Source organism: Caretta caretta, chromosome 18 (assembly GCF_965140235.1).
Source record: "Caretta caretta isolate rCarCar2 chromosome 18, rCarCar1.hap1, whole genome shotgun sequence".
NCBI classification, from domain to species: Eukaryota; Metazoa; Chordata; order Testudines; family Cheloniidae; genus Caretta; species Caretta caretta.
Genome location: NC_134223.1, coordinates 13,331,215 through 13,349,493, shown reverse-complemented (window position 1 = coordinate 13,349,493; position 18,279 = coordinate 13,331,215). Strand labels below are relative to the sequence as shown.

General features: G+C 49.7%; 1 protein-coding gene across 3 annotated transcripts in view; it reads left to right on the top strand.

Annotated features, from left to right (window-relative positions):
* TMEM201 (transmembrane protein 201) overlaps nt 1–18,279 on the top strand; it is a 52,553-nt gene that overhangs the window by 17,629 nt on the left and 16,645 nt on the right. For all 3 annotated transcript variants that reach the window (XR_012665446.1, XM_075121156.1, XM_048824602.2), the window contains exons 4-6: nt 2,978–3,154; nt 3,996–4,381; nt 5,048–5,251. Coding sequence is in view for 2 of the 3 variants with exons in the window: in XM_075121156.1 (XP_074977257.1) it covers nt 2,978–3,154; nt 3,996–4,381; nt 5,048–5,251 (767 nt within the window). In the remaining variant the exon portion in view is untranslated. The remainder of the gene's footprint in view (nt 1–2,977; nt 3,155–3,995; nt 4,382–5,047; nt 5,252–18,279) is intronic.

Here is an 18,279-nt window from a genome sequence, read left to right as displayed (position 1 = left end):
GTGGCTTCCTTCCCAGTGTCTTGCAACTGTTGGGACAAAGGTGCCCATCTCCCCTGGGCAAATCCCAGGGCCATCGAGAACCTTGTTTGACGTCAAGCAAATCACGTTGCCTTTCATAGAATCGTTAGAATATCAGGGTTGGAAGGGACCTCAGGAGTTCATCTAGTGCAACCCCCTGCTCAAAGCAGGACCAATCCCCAACTAAATCATCCCAGCCAGGGCTTTGTCAAGCCTGACCTTAAAAACTTCAAAGGAAGGAGATACTATCACCTCCCTAGGTAACGCATTCCAGTGCTTCACCACCCTCCTAGTGAAAAAGTTTTTCCTAATATCAAACCTAAACCTCCCCCACTGCAACTTGAGACCATTACTCCTCGTTCTGTCATCTGCTACCACAGAGAACAGTCTAGATCCATCCTCTTTGGAACCCCCTTTCAAGTAGTTGAAAGCAGCTATCAAATCCCCCCTCATTCTTCTCTTCCGCAGACTAAACAATCCCAGTTCCCTCAGCCTCTCCTCATAAGTCATGTGTTCCAGTCCCCTAATCATTTTTGTTGCCCTCCACTGGACGTTTTCCAATTTTTCCACATCCTTCTTGTAGTGTGGGGCCCAAAACTGGACACAGTACTCCAGATGAGGCCTCACCAATGTCAAATAGAGGGGAATGATCACGTCCCTCGATCTGCTGGCAATTTCCCTACTTATACATCCCAAAATGCCATTGGCCTTCTTGGCAACAAGGGTACACTGTTGACTCATATCCAGCTTCTCATCCACTGTAACCCATAGGTCCTTTTCTGTAGAACTGCTGCCTAGCCGTTCGGTCTCTAGTCTGTAGCGGTGCATGGGGTTCTTCCGTCCTAAGTTCAGGACTCTGCACTTATCCTTGTTTTGGTTGATTTATTTTGGCCCAATCATCTAATTTGTCTAGGTCCCTTTGTATCCTATCCCTACCCTCCAGTGTATCTATCACTCCTCCCAGTTTAGTGTCATCTGCAAACTTGCTGAGGGTGCAGTCCATGCCATCCTCCAGATCATTAACGAAGATATTGAACAAAATCGGCCCCAGGACCGACCCTTGGGGCACTCCGCTTGATACCGGCTGCCAACTAGACATGGAGCCATTGATCACTACCCGTTGAGCCCGATGATCTAGCCAGCTTTCTATCTACCTTATACTTCATTCATCTAGCCCATACTTCTTTAACTTGCTGGCAAGAATACTGTGGGAGACCGTATCAAAAACTTTGCTAAAATCAAGGAATAACATGTCCACTGCTTTCCCCTCATGCACAGAGCAAGTTATCTCATCATTGAAGGCAATTAGATTAGTCAGGCATGACTTGCCCTTGGTGAACCCATGCTGACTGTTCCTGATCACTTTTACTCTCCTTTAAGTGCTTCAGAATTGATTCCTTGAGGACCTGCTCCATGATTTTTCCAGGGCCTTTGGTGAGGCTGACTGGCCTGTAGTTCCCAGGATCATCCTCCTTCCCTTTTGTAAAGATGGGCACTACATTAGCCTTTTTCCAGTTGTCCGGGACCTCCCCCGATCTCCATGAGTTTTCAAAGATAACGGCCAATGGCTCTGCAATCACATCCACCAACTCCTTTAGCACTCTCAAATGCAGCTCTTTGACCCCGTTCCTCCCCCCGGCCGTCCCAAAAAAGACCTGCACAGAGAGGTGACCCTTGTGCCTGGATTTTTCCTCCCAGTAGAGTCAGTGCTCAGCAGCCTCCACGCAAAGTTGCACGCTCCCATCCTCGAGATCTCTCTGCAGGTTCATGCTGGGAGTGGGGACAGATGAGGGGTTGAGGAGAGGAAGGGACAGGCTGGGGAGGGCATGTTGTCCTGCCGGAGTTCAATCAGAACAACCTGGGTCTGTTCTGTTTTCCAAGGCACTGTTGCTCCTGGGGTCCTATGGGCAGTGATGCCCATGCTGGGTGCTGTCGAAAGCTCGGGAGCTGTCCCTTTGGCTGCTTAGACTCAAGCCAGCAGAACATCCGTGTGATGCTCCCCTTGAGTGCAGGGGCTGTGGCATTGGAGGCTCTGATCTTGTGGTGTTCAGGGCCACCTATGTTTCATCATAACTGAAGCAGGAGTTCTGAGCCGCATGGGGCTGGTAGACAGCCCTGGGGAATGGAGGCCCCTGTTTGTTCTTGGGGCAGGATAAGATTTCTCCCATGCTGCCCCGCTACCTGAGCTGCTTCTGAGCTGTAGGGTTCAGATAGGAGCCCAGCCTGCAAGACTAAATAAAGCATGTGGGAAGGGGAGGGGCCGGCCCATCCTGGCTCCCCCCTGGTGAAACAGGAGCCAAGTTTGGGAGAGAACTGACCTTCCGATGCCACGGCTGGGGCAGGGAGCCCAGAACAGCCTGGGAATGGAGATGGCGTTGAAAGAGCCCTGGGACCTGCCATGATGAGTGACGTCTCCGCTCCAGTGACAGTGATAAATGCACCCTTCGCACAGGCTGTTTTGACAACCATTGATGATGATTTATTGCACTGATTTGAGCGAGGGGGTTTTTGCCGGTGACTGCTGCTGAACCTAGGCCAGAAGGAGGAAGCAGCTTGGCTGGCTGGCTTGCCTGGGCTGAGTGAAAATCTCTGTGGGCAGGTACCAGCTGGGGTACCTGCTTACAGATATGGGACACCTCTCCCCCTAGATGTGGTCCTTAGCTGATAAAATCAGCAACGTCATGGCTGACGGTGTTCCATATCCCATAAACCACCAAAGGCTGCTGTGGCTTGGTTCTGCTCCATCAGCACTGTCTGTCTCTCCCAGGCTGTGTGGGGCTGAGAGACATTTCCCACGTGCTAGCTGGGTGTTTTGATCCCAGCTGACCTAGAATTCTGAGGTGGTACCCAGCTGCTCCATAGTATGGAGATCGGGATCTGTGCATTGGTGGAAGAGCGATGGTGCCCTCTGACTGCTGGGGTTCGGTGCCTCTGATCTGCTTCCCTGTTCTCTCCCAAGGGTAAATACGATGAGGAGATCGAGGTATATAAGCACCACTTGGAGCAGACCTACAAGCTGTGCCGCCCATGCCAGGCCGCTGTGGAATATTACATCAAGCACCAGAACCGGCAGCTCCGGGCGCTGCTGCTGAGCCACCATTTCAAACGCCGGGAGACTGACAAGCCCTATATGCAGGTACGTGGCCATGGGCAGCAGGGTGAGTGGCAAGGAGAGTGGTGCAGTGACCCAGGCTCATCGGCATCCGACCCAGGAGCGGGGCTGGAAGTGAGTGTGTCTGCCCGGGCGGCTCTGATGGATTCCGCTTTTGAGTTAAGTGGGATGATGGGATCACATTTGGCTTAAGTTGGGGCCAGGGCTAACATCTGGTCTTCGGCCAAATTTGATGTTGTAGCTGTAAATAAATCCAGAGGGGTGAATAACAGTGAGTCTTCTGTGATCACAGTCCCCTGCCAGCTTGTCTGTCCAGCTGATGGTGCCCTAGATGTCTGCCCAGATCTCTCTCAGTATAATTCTCTCTCTCGGGCCCTGATGAGCTGGTCTCTAATGTTTGGCATTGGGTTTGTGCCAGGCTGGGGGATTGCAACACCCCTCACTGTGCGATGCTTGCATCTTGCTGGGATGATCTATGGGGCACCATTGAACTGGAAGGAGTGAGGGAGGGGTGGAGCAGGGGTGGGAAGAACCAACTCGCCCTGCCACAGGGGAACTATGAAGTGTGGGACTGAGCAAGTGTGGAACTGAGCAAGGGGCGGGAGTGATAACTTGAGGGTTTGGCCCTTCTCCTACAATCCCCTGCTGTTCCAGTCCTGGGCTCTCCTCCTTCCTGCCCCTCCCCGGCCCACTGCGGTGCTGATACCCCTCACTCTTGACCTGCAGCCCCCTGTTCAGTGAGGCCAAGTTGCTCAGTAGGTCGATACGATGTAGAAATGTTTAGTTGGCACCAGTCTGAGGATCCTCCCCTGCCCCCCAACTTGTTTTGCTTGTGACCAGAGATATTTCTCCTTCCTCTTTGCAGAGCTTTTGCTCTTCCTCCTCCTCCATGAGCACCCCGACTCAGGTGATAATTCTGCGGTTCCTGACTTTCCTCAGCTGTGCGTTCCTTGTCCTGATGGCCTTGTATGGGTCAGGTGACCCCTTCTCACTCAAAGTCACGGCCCCTGTTCCTATGGAAACTGGCCCCATGGCCATCAGGAATGGGACTGCAGCGAGCCCAGCAGCGGCCTCGGAGAATCGCACTCTCCTGGGAATTGCAGGCTGGTGGGAGCTACTCCATCTGCTGCCAGAGCAAACGGTGAAGAACTTGAGTGTCGCTTGGACCTACGGGAGGAACCATCAGATTGCGGTCGTCCTCCTCGGGCTGTTCACCTGCCTGTTAGCCATGCTTCTGGCCGGACGGATCAGGTGGGTCTCCTGTGTGCTCTCTGTGTCCATCTGGGGGCTGTTGGAGATCCAAACCGGGGACTGATTCTCTGCACAGGGCTGAGAATGCAGCAATTGGCAGCACTGGCCTCCTGTCTCCTTGCGGTGCTCACAAGCCATCCTCCAAGCCAGCTGAATCGGGAGACCTGGGTTCTAGTCCTGCCTCTATCTAGGGTACTAAGTGAGCCTCTGTGCCTAGAGTGATGCCTACCTGCCTGTCAGATTAAAAGGCCTATGTATATTGTTATGGCGGTCTCCCATTCAGTGCTCGGATTGTGGGAGAAGATTCTTGGGATGCTATTGAGGTTGCAAAGGACTCTCTGAAAGATATAGATTTTGGGCGGGGGAGTTCTTAGATAATCCCATTGGATTATAACCATGGCCTGAATTACCAAGGATGGAGAAATCTCTTTGTTGTCCTGCAGTCTAGTGAATGGAGCAGTAACTGATCAGGGCAGGTGGGGGGCCGTGCAGCTGACACAGCTTATTGGGAGGTGGCCTATAGCCTGCGTCAGTCTGTTCATCCCAGGCTGCCACCTCCTTCGCTCCTCAGCGCCGCCCTCCGGGGCCACGCCTGGCTTGGCTCTGGGTGGCCAGTTTGTAGGCATGTTGCTCTGACGCACAGCCTCGTTTTTTTTGGCATTCCAGGCTGCGGAGAATCGATGCCTTCGCCTCGGTCCTGTGGCTCCTGGTGATGGGTTTGCACTTGGCTGAAAAGTACCTGAAGGCGGACACACCCAGCTGGCTGGACACGGCCAAATTCGGCACCACGTCCCTGTGCTGCCTGGTGGGCTTCACCGCAGCAGTGGCCACGCGAAAGTCAACGGGCCAACGGAGATACCGGCCCCGAAGGTCAGAGCCAGAGCAGTGACCCTGGGGGAAGGAGGAAAAAAGCCGTGCGAACTCTGTGCGACTGGTGCTTCTCTCTCCTCTTTTTTTTTTCCCTCTTTTTTTCTTTCTATTTTTTTCCCCTAGAAGCACAGTGAAGACTCTTCCTCCTTTTTCCACTCTCGCTTCCTACCAAGCCAGCTGCTCATAGCCTTTCTGCCGCCTCCGTTAGCCAAGGAAGCCGCTTCTGCCGCCTCCATTCTCCCTCCTCCTGAAACCTCCGCCAGAGGTGCAAACACCAACCCCTGCGCGACCCCAGAGCCAAATCTTCCACCAGCTGCTTCACAGACTGCTCTCATCCCCCATTCTGCGCCTCCGGCCAAAGAGATTCTGGCTGCTTCTGTCCTTCCAGCTCCACTCACTGCGTGTCCATCCCTAGCTAGTCCTGGAGGGATCCTCTGCCCTGAGCCTCTCAAGGGCTATGCCACGTTGTCTCCTAATGGTGCTGATCATTTTTAGTTTACACTGACGGGAATGCACTCCTGGATTCTTTTTAACCTCTTTGTACTTACACTGCATGGCTGATCCTTAATGGGGAGGGGGGATGAGACACGCTTGTTAAATAACCTGCTTCCACTCACCCTCCACTGTGTAGCCTCACCTAACCGCATGTCCTTTTGCTGTGCTCTGGCTTCTACTCTGAATAGGAAGAGCTCCTTGGGTGCTTTTACTGGAATTATTAATAGCTTGAAAACAGAGGTGCTTTTAAAGATTATTTAACTCAGGGTATCTTGACTGGTGCAAAATCTTCAACTGTTTTAAAATTTTATCTCCAAATTTCTGTGTTTTGAGGGGGAGGTTGTAAAGAAGATCTAAATGGAAGCACAATTTTTATTTATGTATTCATTAAACCGTTCTCCTCTGCTCCTGTAGCCTTAGCAGTGGAGGAGGACACGCTAGGCCACAAATCACAACTAGGAGGTGCTGTGCTGTATAGTCAGTCTTCCGGCATACATAACCATAAGCCTTACTCCATTCAGTGTCGTCTTTTGTATTCAAGACATCTGAGTTCAGGACATCTGATGGGAGGAAGTGCCAGAGAGGTGGAATCCAGGGGGTTGGTTACTAATTAGATGGGACTTCATGAAAACAGATCTGGATTACGTGGTGTTACCTAAAGGAAAGTGCTTAGGTTTTTTGGAGTTGTGGCAGTTGGGAGGTGAGGGAGGGGTTACCCATGCCAAAAAACGAGCCCATGAAATGTGATCGGCGGCGTTCTTTCCAGTAGGGTCCAAATGAAATCTTGAGACCCAAATGGTGAGGTGCGTTGGGGAAGGGAGGATCTTTCTCTTGGCTGAGTGTTTCCAGGAGGAACAATTTGGACACCCACCATGGGTTAGATGGTCTGGTCTGGGTTCTTCTGCATTTGGTTGTGTAGGACATTCTAGCCTGGACACAGGCCTTGCAGCAAAAGGTGGGCTCTAAAAGGGAAACTGCAACATTACTTAAGATTCTGCTTACTTATTCTTTTGCATTATATTTATGAAACAGCACAGGGAGCTGCCATCCTGACAGTAGATTAAATGGTCTTCTGCTTTACCATGTGTTTGTTAAATCAAAATGGAGCTCCTGCTAGAAAGAATCTGTGTCTCCCACCCAGGAAGTCAATGGTGCTACTCAGAGTGAGAGAAATGGTGAAACAGAAGGGAATATCTGAAAGCTTGAGGTTTTTTTAAAACAATTTTTCATGTCTAACTATTCACTGCAGTGCCGCTTGTAACCGCTGTTCACCAAGACAGCGGAGTCATAATGCTGAGCTGGTCTGATGAAATCTCCAGTAAGAGCAAACAAAGTCAGCTGGCTGCAGCCTGGGATGTACAGCCATCCTCTTTCCTATAGAAACAGCAGTGCAGCTGTAACTTAGGCAACTGTCACAGCAACTCCTGTAACTGTGTCGGGCGACTGTTCGAGGAAGTCCATGCACAGAGCCTGACCATGGAGCTTTACCCTAAGATCCCTCTTGTTGGGATTTTTTGCTGGTGTCTTCAGGGAACTTTACTATCCAAATCCCTTCTCTGCTCTCAGACAAACACCCCCACCCACTCTCCCCACGCACATACAACTTTGGTACTTGTGAAGGGTGTTGCTCTGGAGAATCAAGACCTACTTATCCACAGTAGCCCCAGCATTTGCAAAGGCAAGCTTCTCCCCACTGCTCTGCCAGCCTTGCTCAACCCGACCTATAGGGCCACCTGCCAGGGTGAGGGCCTCGCTTTCTATTACCAGTTTGACTCTTGGGCTCTAAGATTGCCATACAGGGCTTCAGTTGTGATGGGGAACACAACCCTTTGTATTAAAGGGCTTCTTTTTAAAAGCAAAGGCTGCAAGGCATCACACGGTCTCCTGGCAGGGGAAGAAAGGAGTGAAGAAGCTTGCCCAGAGCAGCCATCTTGTCGACACGACACCCCTCCCCCTCCCCCCCGGCTGGAGATTCCCAGAGACATGGTGATTTCTCTTTGCTCCTTCTCCTTCCAAAATGGAATCGTAGCAGGAGCGAATTTGATCTAAGAAACGGAACAGGCCACTTGTCCACTCAGTGGTACTGTCCCTAGTACCACATGCACACCTAACAAAGTGGTCATTCTCAATTAGTGCCATTGCCTGGTCACTTACAGGCCAACTGGGTTGCCTAATAAATCCTTGGAAATGCATCAGTAACTGGCACTATATTGACCATCAGAACTGTCTTGGGTAAAACCATATAATAAATTTTCTGGCAGTTGGGCCAGATCTGATTCAGGTTCACTCCATTCACAGCTAAGCTGCACAAAAATGTAAGTTCTGTTGAGCTGGATATCCAGTATTTTGCTTTTCCTTTTCCCTGTTTGGAGGTTTTTCAATCTCCAGCAAAGTCTATGTGGTGTGAGACCCAAGTTTTCACTCTGCTGTGTTGCCGCCTTAGCTGGATAGAGACCCACAGCCTCTGTCCTTGCCTTGCTGAAAGGTTCCTTCTAGCCTTGTGAACTTGCTCATCTCCTCTTGTGAGGCCGCTCTGAGCCAGAGGACCTTCCGGGTTCTCAGATTTCCTCTTTAACGAGCTGCGAAGGGAATAATCTCCCCTCTTCGTTGCTCAGATCTATCATCTCGTGGTCACGTCTGGATCTCTGATGACACTAGCGGGTTTTGGTAGACTTGCCAGGTGTCCGACTGTGAGCTCTTTGCATGAGCAGCATCACTTTTGCCTCAAGGCTCTAGCTGCTTTGCAAATGCACTCCTCATCTATCCTCTAAAGCTTCTTGCGTTCAACTCAGACTTCTGTTCTTCAGCCTGCAGCCATCTCCAGTTATACAGGCACTTAAAGGAGGTTGCCCTGGCACTCTTGTCTCCAGCTGTCTGTAGCTTCTGGGTCATTTGCACCTGAACACCTCAATCAGGGCTAGTGAATGATGGGTGCTCCGTGCCCAAACAAGCGCATGGTACTCGCATTAAGATACTGTTGTTCATGGTGGAGGTGGGATTGACTAAATGGTCAGCGCTGTGCATGGCCTCCCCTTTATCCCAGTAAGGCCTGTAGCTCAGGGGAGGCCAGCATAGTGGGTAGCCATCACGCGTGTGTGCAGAGGGGAACGGGGCAAGGGGGAGGAACCTTTTGAGAAGAGTGCAGAACAAGGTGGTCAGTGAGGAAAGCACTGTAGCTTGCAGGGTAAAGAGCTAATCCCACCTGTTCATTTGCTGTGTCACAGTTCCTTCTTATCCTCCACAGTGTACCAGAGCCCCTCTGCTGGTGTAAGCAGGTGACTCCTGGGTTTGCAGAGGGCTGGCAGGTCAGGGATCAGATCGTTTGCCTGTGTGTGTTTCTGCCGGCTCCTAAGAGGCAGAGTGCTCTACAGAGCTAGGTTTCTCCTTGGTGTCAGTCAGCGCCTGGTATGGAATTGATCCCCTTGTGGTTTTGCCAGGCATGCTTAGCTGTGAATGCAGAGCCATTAACAGTTCTTCACTCTAGGTTGCTTGTCCCTCTCTGGCATCCCTGTGTAACCACAGAGGCGCGCTGTGCATGGCAGATGTGTGGCTGTCCACAGGGGGCTGGCTCAGGGTCAGGTGGAAGCATGGGTGCTGGGGAAAGGCTGTGACGTGGGGAACCTCGTGCTAAGGGGAAGTATCAATTCCATTCCAGGAAAGAGGGCTGTGAGCTCTTCCCAGGGCATGCAGTTCAAGAGCTAATAAAGTCCTTGTGGGAGTTGACGCTGGCCCCACATGAGCTGAAAGGCTCCGTGGCTAATGATACACCAAGTACCTGCTGGGATGGAGCTTGTTTGCTCAAACAAGACGAGTCTTACCTGTTTTGAGCCCGTCCCAGGGTTGCGATGCCAATCAAACCTATTGCTGAGCCATCAGCCACAGCAGCTGATCCAGACCACTGCAGGGCAAAGGCCTCTTCAGTGCTTCTGCAATCCTTTTCGCGCTGCTGCTTGCAGCTCTCTGAAGGGTGGACGTTCTTTTGCCCACCCGTCCGTCCCTGTCCCCTTAGGGGAGTTGTCTTCTCTGGCGCTGCTTCAAGCTCCTCCTCTGTCCAGGAGCCTGCCACGCTGCCAGTAGAAGCAGGGAAAGTGGCTGAGGCTGTTCTGACCAGTGCCACGTCCCGGTTGGTCTCACTCCAAGGATCAGCCTGGCTGACTCCCCAGCTGGCAAGAAGATGCTCCACGGCAGCTCAAGCAGCAGTCCTTTGAGAACCATTTCACCCATTTTCTTCTTGGTGCCCAAAGGTTCGGCGGTGGTTTTCCAGCTGAGGTTTCGCTTGGGGCTCGGTCAGATGGCAGGCTTCTTGCCCTCTCGCTTCCCTTTGACAGTGCCTTAGTTTCTAACTGTTTAGATGTGTCCTGCCTCTAGCCATTAGGTCTCTGGCATCTTTTCTAAAGAAACGCACGCCAGTTTGCTGGCTGTGTTATGTCACCCTCCATCCAGTGTGCTTGATCTCTAGCTCTGTTCTTTCCTCCGATATGCTGCTGTGGCAGACGGGTGGAGGCGGGTGGGGGTGCAGGGGAAGTTAGACACCAGAAATAAGCAGCCGAGACAATAATCTATCTTTAAACTGTGGGCGGCCAGAATCCCTTGATCTGGATAGTCTGTTACTGCAGCTAGGAAGCATGAAATCAAACTGGAATTCATGACCTCAAGGCAGGGGGAGTGGGAAATATACATTCCCTGACAATTTAACATCTTGGTTTAGCAAGAGGTATTTTGGGTACCTGCTAGGCTGTACTGCTGAAGGGATAGATCCCAGAGTGCTTTTAGCCAATTTTTTTGGATCCCTAAAAGGTTTCTAACCAGAACATTCAAAGGCAAGACAGCCTTCTGGAAACAGTTTTATTTTAGCCTCAGAGGCTCTTGTCAACACACTGTCATGTTACTCTGATGCTTCTGGGTGCCTTGGCAGGTGCGTGCTGCTGCATGTGGCTAGAAATAATCAGTAGAAATAACTTTTTTTTATGGAATCGCACAATGCAGCGAAATCAAACTGGCAGTGACTGACTCACTGGAAGACTCTAAATTAATCTGTCCTGTCCTGTCCTCCTTGTGCCAATCTTGTCTAACTCACTGTAGCTCTCAGATGTAGGATGCTTGTTTCCATACCCAGGGTGATCCATACAGGGTGTATCAGTCATACTGGGGCGTTGGTTGGGTGTTTTTGTGCACTTAGATCTGGGTAGAAGGTTCTCATCTCTTGTTGCAGCCTGACTGCTTGCAGATGCTTTGACTGTCTTTGGAACTGCAGTCACCAGCGCTAATAAATAAACCATAACACTGCCTTTTCTTAGGGTCATTCTTGAAACTCCCAAGTCGGAATGCTATCTGGGCTGTTCACAACAGTGTGCCAGACCAGGAATTAAGGTGCTTTGCTCCCCTAACCTTCCTGCTGTGTCTCCTCTCAGCTGGACTGGAGATCAGTCAGCAAGGAAGCTTGTGGTCTGTTTTATCAGCCACCAAAGCAGGGCTGTTGCCTGAAGATTCCCGAAGCCTTGCAGGCCTGTGCATACAAACGTAATCGAGTGCCTGTACCCAGCAGTGTAGATGTTCCCAAATTAAAAACATCCTGCCCCAGGTACTCTGTGCTTCCATCGGCCTTGTTTTGGTGGCACACCAGTAGATCCAAGTGCAGGATGCAAACTGGGGCAAGGACTCTGCCTTATTAGCATGATGCTACAAACATGTAGGGATAGTGGGTGGTGAGAAATGGTGGCTGGCTTTGTCCATCAGTCTAAACATGGCCACCATCTGACAAACTCTGTCTGTGAACTCTGCTCCTTCTACAGGGAGCCAGTTCCCTCCGTTCCAAGGCTGAGGGAGGCAGCTGCCTGTCAGCAGGAACAATCACTTCAGTGATAGAAGTGGACTGATAAGGAAGGGGCAGAGACATGCCTTTCCCTGAATACACTAACTTCTGCAACACTAAATGGCTCTGCCTTAGTTGGGACTGAGCTAGCTGGCTTGGACAGAGAGCCCATGCTTCAGCTGAGCTACTGCTTCTGTTCTGTTACCTACCAACAAGGCTGGCTGGGGCTGAGAGGATACTTGGATGGTGCTTTATATTTCCAAGGTGCTTTGCCGACCCCGGCAGGGGAAGAGGGAGAGCAAAGGATTTGCAGCAGGGAAGCCCACCCAGCTGCTGCTCCTCTCCTTCCGAAACGTGTCTTTGCATGTAAATTGACCCCCTTGCAGTTTTTACTTCAGCATATTTATATCCCATCTTTCCCTTGCTATTATCCCTTCCTTTCCCTCCCTGGTACAAGTCTGTGGTGTGCATGAGCTGGGTGTGCCAGATGGACGGGGAAAGGAGGGAAATTTAACCTTTTTTTTGTTTTTGTTTTAACTTGTGCTCTTCTTTACTTTAAAGCAAGCTGAAATTGTGTGATGCTAATAATCATGTTAGACACTGCAGCAGATGTATATGTGGCTGTAATGTAGAGGAATTATTTATGCTCTTATTCTAAAAAATTATATTAATATAATAGCTGCTGCCATTGCCCCAGCATGTTTGACTCTGTCTTTGAAATTGGGGGTGGGGGGTTGGCTTAATTTGTAAGAGCTGCTTGTGACCAGCATCCAGCACGTGCATAGCTGGGGTGAAATGTGCGGCTTAACGCTTGAGGCTTTCGTGGTAGTAGCGGAAGTTCTCCAAAGGGACAGTATTCAGTTCTGAAGTGCACTTTAAATCGCACCCGCTACAGAGCAGCAGTGAGAAGGTGTCCGATGGAGAGGTCACCTGCACCCTCCCTCCCCAAAGGGCCCATTCCAGGGGGTGGCGACACACACACACACTGACTCACTGCACCTCCCGCGCACACTGTAAAATATCCAGTGTTGCTGGTCAGGTGGGAAGCCGGAACTCTCCGTGCTGAATGTGAGTGCTCAGGAAGGGTCGTGAACGAACATGGGGCAAGTGGCTTTCTGGCCATGCTCCATCTGCCCCTCGTCCCCTAAAGGAGGGTGACTTCTGGGAGAAAGGAATCCTTGTAGGTGGACCTTGATGGGATGTGAAATGTGTAGGGATCACTTATGCCAGGGCAGATGGAGCCCGAAAGCTGACTGTATATGGCCCTGTCCAGTGGGCAGAGCAGGCATATGTGGAAAAAGCAGATTATCTGGTCTTGACTGCATGTTGCCTTGGTTTTTTCCCCCTCCGTGCTAGTCCAGTCACTGGAGTGGGTCCATGTGGGCCCTGCTGACACATGCTAACGCTGACTACTCCTATCTCCCTCTCTGCCCTGGGGATGACAAGTCGTCCCTGTTCAGTTCCCTTAGATGGCATTCAAAATCCACCCTTTGTGGGCCTTGTTCTGAACTGAGGAAAGGCTTTGGCACAGAGTAGGCCCTGCTGGTGGGAGGCAGCTCTTCCAGTCCTGCATACTGTCCCATATCAGGCAATGTTTTACTTAACCACTATTTAAAGTACCTGTACAGTAGAATTGTGGCTGACTGTCTCGTAATTTTTAGAATCACTGTAAACATGACTCGAGATACTAGATTATTGTTCATGACATCGAGTTTTAAAATAAACGGCTTCGTGGCCCTGACTATTTCCAACACCCATTTGACTCCAAAGCCTTTTTTCATCACTTCGCCACTGCTGCTCAAGTGTTTATACATGCACAACATGGAGCAACGCAGTTCAGAGCCCGTTCTTAGCCCCCTGGGGAGGCAGAGAGAAGAGGTCACAGCTCCATCCTGCATTGCTGTGTTTTTAGGGGCTGATGTGGCTGCTTCCTGCACAGTGACTCTGTTCTTCCTCCTCTTCCTTTCCACCTGCTTCTATAAACTGCTTAGGTGAGCGCTCTACTGCTCAGGCATGGAAACCCGTTTCCATGCTAGGCCCTCTGCTCTAACTCCTAAGCAGTGCTGAACTCACTCCTCACTATAACTGAAGGGAAGAAGGCACCACTGGACAGGCCACAGAGATGGGTGTTGTAGAAGGGGCAGGCTTTTGCATACACTAAGCTGTGCTTGTTGACTTAAAACAGCCAGAGGACTTAACTTTTTTTACAGTCAAACCAAGAGTCCTTCAGAACTCTCCTCCCCGTCAGTCAGTGCCAGGGGCCTGCTGCGCTCATGTCCTCTACTCAGATTACCTGGCCACTCTTGTCCTTCTTGACCGTAAGAGTTCTCATATCATTATGGTGCAAGGAGAATAATTTCCCTCCCTGCTTCCACTGTCTGGGAGACAGGAGACCCTCTGCCCAGGTGAGGTTTAGGGCGCAGTAAGGCTGGAGAGCCGCATGGTCTACAGGAAGAAAATGAGGGAGAAATCTAACTCAAACAGTAGCTTAAATCCCAGTCATGGACTCTGAAAGTGACGAATGACTGTAAAATCTTCAAATTTCTCAAGTGAGAAAGCTCCAACAGCTCGTGAGCTGGACACAGTGTGTTCGGGCACAGAGAGGAGCTGTCCAAAATCAAACCCTTTGCCCCAAAATGTAGCAAGGTATGGCGGTAGGAGAAAGCAACCTGACGAACCACGTGTGAGGACTTGGATTTGTTCCTTGCTGTTCTGGCCACTTTGTGTATGGTGGGTATTTCTCTGGGATGGGCAATTTCCACTGACACATAGTCTTGTTTCATTTCCATCCCGTTCCAGCTGTGTACGTCCGTTTCTGCTCCACAGACGGAGCTTGGATCTGGGTGTGTGGGTTGGGGGAGTGGGTGTGCGAACATTAAAGGGTAAAGCTAGACTTGAGAAGCATGGCATCTTGTTCTAGGCCCTCTGGAATCTAGGCAAGGGAAGATTTTGGTTTACTGATAAGCTGCTTTCCTCTGTTATGAGACATGTCCAGACTGAGAATGTTACTGTAAGGTTGGCTGATGCAGATCTTGGTTAGCCTGATAGGTGAAACTAGTTGGATAGTTTCTCCAATACTTGCAGATTGCTTTTAAAAAGAGAGGAAAATTTCAGATGTTGACTCTGTCCTTTAAAGTGCAGTGATCTTTTAAAATTAACCTGCTTGTTGTAGACAAATTTGTCTTGTTGCTTCCATTGTGTCACTGTATCACCCCATTATCCATGAAAGAGCATGGCATGTGCTTCATTTGTTTCAAAATGCTATATAGCATAAATCACCATAAATCTGAGCACAGAGTCAGGGAATTCTGGCAGCTTCTCCCTGTTCTGCTTCCTGTATGGCCTTGGGCAAGTTACTTCACTTTTCTGTGTCTGTGTTCCCATCTATAGTGGGAGTAATACTTTACCTCCACCGGGATGTCAAAACTTAGATTAGTTAGATGTTTCAACTTTCTGAGGTCCTCTGCTATCAGGCACTACAAAAATGTAAAGTATTTATCTAACAAGTTGATGCTCGGTCAGTGTAACTACGGGGCTACATCACTTCTCTCTGAAGTCACTTTCTTAAAATCTGAGCGTCCCTAGACATCTGATAGTCTAAGTGATGGGACTGAAGTATGCAAATAGATTGCTTTGATGTCACACCATTGCACTGTCTATCCCATTACTCCTCCACGTATTGGCAGTTTGCTTCTCACCACCCCTTTTCTCTCCTGTAGTTTTTAACTGTTTTACAAATCCTGTAATAGAACATGGGGATATCTTGTATAAAATTTAAATAAAGCAGGTTTTTCCTGTGACATCTTTCAATAATACAATTTTAAAAAGCCACCAGAAACTAAGCTTGTGCCTGCCCCATGATTCTGATGTTGGAGCCTGGGTAAGCATTGTTTTTTGTAGTGTCATTAGAACAGAACTGTCTGTCTGTCTGCTGTGTAGATCATCTGAGCTATGCATACATGTCCAGGGGCTCTGATGACCATGATTGTTTCAAAATTGCCAGGAGGAACAGAAGAGGGCGGCAATGGGAGTAATCTTTTGATATATCGTTTGTTAGGGCTATGAACCAATGTCAATGTAGGTGGTAGAATTGTGACATCTAATGCAGCTCTGCTAACTGCATAGTTTATTTGTATGGAGTAATCCTGTGAGTAAAATGCTGGGAAAGTTGTCTTGTCTTGCCCTAGTTAAAAAAAAACAAAACGCATCCCTGTGGTATGGCTGTCCCAGCTATGGACTAGAACCCTGTTATACAGTTGTGAGAGCTTTATTTTACAATATCTGACACTGGTATTTTTGGTATGTCCTTCTTTAAATCTACATCTACTCTTTTATGTTCTTAGGCCTGGGGCACTGTCCTCTAGCCCCTCCTGAGACTTGGTTGGAAGCTTTCTGAAATGGTCCAGGGAACCAGGCATGGGTGGTGCCTGAACTGCCAGCTGGGGGAGGCTAGTCCTCAGTCCCAGCCCTTCCACCCAAGGCTCCACGCCTGGAGCACCAGGAGGGTGGGCAGCATGGCCCCAGCACCAGGGGGGCAGCCGCAGCCCCAGAGTGACGGGACGGCGGGTGGCCCAACACCACACACCCCCCCCACCACCGGAAGCAACGTGAGGGCAGGCAGCGCAGCCCCAGTTGGGGCCACCCCACAGGGAGACTGGAGCAGCGACCGCACTGAGCAGAAGCAGGAGGGGGGAGCCTGGGGGCAGAGCATGGGCGGAGCCACACCTGGCTGTTTGGGGAGGCACAGCCTTCCCCAGCCTATGGTACCCACCGCCCATGAAACCAGGGCTGTTGTTGCTCTGGATCAGTGGTTCTCAATCTGTGGTCCAATCAGTACACAGCTGCGGCCCATGTGACATCCTCAGGGCCATACAGGTGGTATATACGTTGTGTGGATGCAGCTCACTTAACACACACAGAGCTGCATATGCGGCCCCCATTGGTAAACAGGTTGAGAATCACTGTTCTGGAATATAGGCAAACTTTTTAAAATTTTCTAAACTTTTCCACGTCGAGAACTCCAGTATTTTGTGTGTGTGTCCATGAAAGTAAGAGAGACTAATAAAGCGATATGAGCCAATCAAGCAATGTGCATCACTGGGGAGCACAGTTCCCACTGCATAGCTTTGCTAGTGCACATTTGTATGAACTGCAACCCCTAGAGAAGGAGTGGAGGAAGGATGATTCAGGCATTAGCCTAGGACTTGGGAGGTCTCAGTTCAAGTCCCTGCTCCTCCATAGCGTCTCTGTGTGCCCTCAGGCAAGTCCCTTCATCTCTCTGTGCCTCACTGATCCATCTGTATGAGGAGGATAGCAGCATTTCTCTGCCTTGCGGGGGATGTTGTGAGGTGCTCAGATACTACAGTCGTTGGGGTGGGGGGGCATAAAAGTAACTTGGCTAGAGAGCAAGCTAGAGAACTGAGGTGCTAGCGAACAAGAGCCCACCACGTTAATGTTCAGTGTATTAGCATGACCAGAGGTGAGATTTTTAACTCTGAACTCTAGAGATGGAAGCTATTCTATTCACCACCTAGCTCCCATGAACATCAGGGCAATCGCAAGCGCACACCATTGGTACTGTACTTTTATGCACTTCATAAGGCATTCTAGTTATCAACATCTGGTCAGATTCTTAGCTGATAATTAAACCAGTGGAGTTACACCAATGTATACCAGCGGAGAATCTGGCCCACCAACTGCTTTGATCCCGAGGCCTCAATGTAAATTGATGGAATCCCCTGAGTATTATTCCATTGGAGTCTAAACATCAACTTATCTTTTAGATCTTCCATTCCGACGTTGAGAAACTTAAGTATTGATAGATACGTGATGATGGAGGAGTAGACACACCAAAAATGTGTAACCCCGTCAGTGTCCTGGAACGAAGAAAAATACGAGCTCCCTTGCTCATCAGAAAGAGTTAACCCTATAGTCCTAGACTTGCATGTATTCTGCAAAGGCCTAAATAAACCAGTTAGTCACATTGGCTGCTGCTGCGTTTAACTGTAGCAAAAAGCAATACTTGTACGTACAAGAGGAGCAAACTGGCAGCTGTCTAATTGAACCTACTATGACTGCTATGATCCATGCTGGAAGTCAAGGGAGAGAGCTGACGGGCAAAGGTGACAGGACACTGCTGCAGCAGGCAACAATGGTGCTTTACTGTGAGATCCTTTCCTGTAGAGTAAGACCTTATCCACATGAGTCGGTTGCACCTGTTTAACTGAAGTTGCGATTTTAAACGGTTTACTTAAAACCAGTGCAAACCCCTGTGGTGGACACTTACTTCAGTTTGAGTGGTTTATTTGGGTGTTGCTTGAGTCAGCTTTTAATTGATTTAGGCTTAACTGAAGTAAGTGTCCACAATGGTTCTAAGTAAACCAGTTTAAAATCACACCTTTAGATTAACAGGTGCAACTGACTCATATAAACAAGGCCAAGCATCTTAGCTTGTTGTGAACTCCTTTAAATGGTTTGTAGCCAGCCCCTGCACTGACTGGAGGTAGGTGGACATGGTGGTTTTTTCAGTATTGCTGGAATAGAACATCTGTGGGACACACTTGTTCACATTGGCACCACTTGATGCTAACTCCTGATTAATTTGGTGCTATGTTCCCTGTGTAGACTGACTAGGCATTGGCACAATCCTGGCATCCCCACCAAGCATACCAACCTATACTTAGTTGCACTACTGAGTGTGTGGAGATTTGTCGCTTTGCAC